A 3,842-nucleotide genomic window follows, 5' to 3' on the forward strand; every position below is an offset into this window, starting at 1 on the left:
TGGCGCTGGCTCTAGCCCGCTCCTCGGTCGAGCAGCAAACCTTCCCGCGGGAGGGGGGCCGCGGTAACCCGGTGTGTCAGCCCCGGTGGGAAGTGCTGTGGCAATCCCTGCGCTTCACAGAAAGCCTAACGGTCTACCCCGTGCGGTAATTCTGCGGGGAAGTGAAGAAATAGAGGGCAAATGGAAGATGAGAAAAATGGAGATAAAATGTTCTATACTGTCACATGTGCCGTGTACGCTAAAGGTCCTGAAAGTTTCAGGTCTCAAAAAACCGGTACAGAAATTGTGAAACCTCTAATACAAAAAAATGGCAGAGTAATGAAGTTATTTTCTTAAATGTTGTAGACTTGTTCTAAGGCATCATCTTGCTAGGTTGTGTTTGCACACTGTGTCAATACAGTGCTGTGTATTTGCCACATACTGCTCCATGCTGTGTGGAGCAGCAGAGCCTAACCTTTTTTTAAGAGATCCTAGATAAAGTAATAATAAATTTAATAGCACTGTAGGCCTATTTCAGAGGTTTTGGCTATGTGTGGCCAGACCTACACAGCTAACTCATAACTTGCCCAAACTTCGTGGTCAGCCTCCTAAAGATGCTGTAATAGTGATCATTCATAGATTTTGTGCAATAATTTACTAGTCTTAAAGCATTTTAATTCATCAATCATGCAAGAACCTGAAATAGAAAGTTATCTACAAATAAAAAGATCGTTGTTGCTTCTGTTGTTGCAGTTTTCCAGGAATAAACTGGCCTACTAGGAAATAACATTAATGCTCGGGAGGCAAGGTGACAAAATTCCTAATTTTAGGCCACACAGTAGCTTAGCATGACTATATCTAATCAGCAGCCCTTGTACATGTAACAAGGGTAAGTTAAAAAAATCAGTAAAATAGAAATAAGTCTTTACAGAATACAGTCTGAAAAACGCTTGGCACTTAAAGGAAAGTCTGCACCATCAGGAAATACATTAGGATTGCAGGTATGGTGCTCCACAGCACCACAACGTCCCTTAGTGTTACCCAGAGATACTGTCTGAACTGGGGGGGACTCCATACTCCACAAAGATATTCATCATTAGAACATTCCTATTTCAAGCATCATAGAGGCTATTTGAAATTATTCTTTATAAGATTGGGGATGTAATGTGAGTCTTCATTTCTGCCTGTTGGAACATTCCTTGTGTACCATCAAGCAATTTTTGGCACAAGATCTGAGTTTAACATAAAATATACTTTTGCAAACTTGTTTATTGATGAGTTTGTATATATCCGGCGTAAGTAGATAACAATCTCTAAAGGCAGAAAAAGCCGTCCTACGTAGGGACTTTCAGAAATTAAAAATTCCAATAACTAGTTTAGTACCTGAGAATAATGTAGAAATACTTGACCAAAGAGATACTAGAATTAGAAACAATACGACAGTATTAATGAAAGCTCAATGGAAGATCTGTAAGGCTGATGTACTAGCCTTCTCCACTGACTGCAAGTATTAAGATTAATAGCTATACTGGAATAACTCATTTATTATTATGCAATAAAAGTATACTCTCATAGTCACCCAGCACCCAGAATATAGTTGCAATAATCAAAAGATTTTGTCGTAACTAGAACAGTAGCTCCTTCTTCTGTAGCTGGTAATGGAAATGAAGTTTCACAGCCAGTCTGAGGTTTTACCAAGCCACAGTCACTGCAAGTGCATTCTTCCACTGAATACATTAATGTTTCACTTTGAAGTGAGTGTCTAATTCCTTCTGTATTCTCACTGCTTTCAGTATTAGCCTTGAGAATATTATTCAGCTCCACAGAAGAGTCTGTAAATATACAGAAGTTAATTTAGTACATACATCATGCTATACCAGACATACAGCTATTAAAGATCCAAATTTCATTATGTTCCAACTATGTTCCTAACCTTAGTGAAAGTTTTAAGATATAGTGAAAGTTTTAACATGTTGTTATATATGACAATCTTTTGTTCTATGACAATATAGCCCCTATTCTTCAGGATAAGCATTTAAGTAATCTAACACATATTTTCTAACTGGTTATTATTTATGGGCTGAACACTCCACAAATATTAGTATTTGTAAAATGTAAAAATAACTTAATTTTTTTCACCTTTCCAAAATATACCACATACACTTCTCACAGGCTAAAATATTAAGTAAAATTATTTAATGTCTTATAAGATGGAAAGCTAATACTGAATGTGTATCCTCTACCTGGGTGGAATTCCTTTTGCATTCAATGAGAAGAGGATGAAACCCTTATAAAGATCTTTTGCTCCTGAGGGTTCATAAATGATTTCTCAAACACCAGCCAGTAAGCCACGTATGAATATGCAACCAAACAATCCTGACATGATCCAGAACCAACAAAGAAAGATTGCTGCTTTTACAAGTTACCATCTAGATATTTTATTCCCTAATAACTTCATTGAGACTAGTTGAGGAATACAAAACAATCCAACAAAGACAGTTATCAGAATCTGGAATATAAATTATATGCAAAATTTATACATGGTAAGAGTAGCTAAAATGTACAATGATCTAAATTTATTTGATAAAGAATCTTATTTATTCACCTGTGTTTTTCAGTTTTTCTTTTAGTTGCTTTAGGTGCTTCCATTTAAACAAGATCATTAAGGTGAACAGAGTGAGCATTAAAATAACTCCTAAGCCCAAACAAATCAAAAGAACTCCACTTGAATCAGTACCTTATGAAATAAAAGAGATGCATTAATTGTAAACAATAACCAATGAACAGTAAACATGTCCAACAACTTCTTGTATATTAAAGGAGCATTTTCTATTTCTATTGACTGACAGCTCAAGTAAAGCTTGAGAGCTTTAAAAATTACTCTTCTTAACACACATACTCATTCGGGACACACCACATATGCCTTTAATATTTTTGAGCCCATATATTATTCTGATAAACTCTCTCCAGGTTTTAGATTTAAGTTTTTATGTTTACAGTTCTATGTAAAATACAACATGAAAATGCCCAGCACAGCCACAAAGTATTGCAGAAATACTACTTACTCTTATCACAGTAGTTTTCACATGAAGGCGGCGGTGTACTAGAACATCGAAGATGACAAGGCTTACAAGAGAGCAGCAAGTTATCAAAGTACTCATTTTTGGGGCAGTGTGCCATCAGAGTCAGTAATTATGGAACTGGAAAGCCACAGAAATTGTAAAAGAGTGAGGATCATCTACAAAGGGATTTTCAGTTCTCAGTTTTAGCAAATCTAAGAACAGCTAGCAATAGTAGTTAGACTTCGATCACAGCTCCACTACGTAGTATCATGTTAAATAAAAAGGATTTAACTCTGAGGCCCCCAAGGAATTACTGTTCCTTTTTTGCAATTCACAATTGTAGAAAAAATGAACAGCTGCACCAAGATAATTTTCAATGTAAATTATGTCTGAAACAGAAAATGGTTATTTATAGAAGACATTTCTTGAACAGGTGCTAAACGTTACAAACTGTAGAAAAGCAAGATCTCCAAACAGGAGTTCATAATAATTGTTCTTGTCTTTAGAATTTTGTGGGGTTTTCCATGGTGATGGGCTGCAGTAATTATGTTTTCCTGTAATACGCAAACTATGCAATGCTTACTTTTTGCTCTTTTTGTCCCAGTCCGAGGAGCATATGATTAAAAAAATAGAGGCAGGAGGCACAGCAGCAAGAAGATAAGACCAATTCAGTTTCTAGGTTTGCCACTGACTCATTCTGCAACTTCACATAACTTCCTTCGTACATGTTTCCCTGGATGGACAATAATATTTAGAACACATAGATGATGAAAGAATTACTTTTTGTAAATGAATGGTTTT

The 3,842-nt window shown here is 36.0% G+C and overlaps 1 protein-coding gene across 1 annotated transcript; it reads right to left on the reverse strand.

Moving 5' to 3' along the window:
- Window positions 1–1,554: 1,554 nt before the first annotated feature.
- Window positions 1,555–3,159, reverse strand: TNFRSF17 (tumor necrosis factor receptor superfamily, member 17). Its single transcript, XM_009584562.1, has 3 exons — window positions 3,045–3,159; window positions 2,585–2,716; window positions 1,555–1,811 (listed from the first exon to the last, which is right to left on the reverse strand). The coding sequence occupies exons 1-3, from the start codon at window positions 3,157–3,159 to the stop codon at window positions 1,555–1,557; spliced, it is 504 nt and encodes a 167-aa protein (XP_009582857.1).
- Between the last annotated feature and the right edge of the window lie 683 nt (window positions 3,160–3,842).

Source organism: Fulmarus glacialis, unplaced genomic scaffold (genome assembly GCF_000690835.1).
Source record: "Fulmarus glacialis isolate BGI_N327 unplaced genomic scaffold, ASM69083v1 scaffold11349, whole genome shotgun sequence".
NCBI lineage: Eukaryota > Metazoa > Chordata > Aves > Procellariiformes > Procellariidae > Fulmarus > Fulmarus glacialis.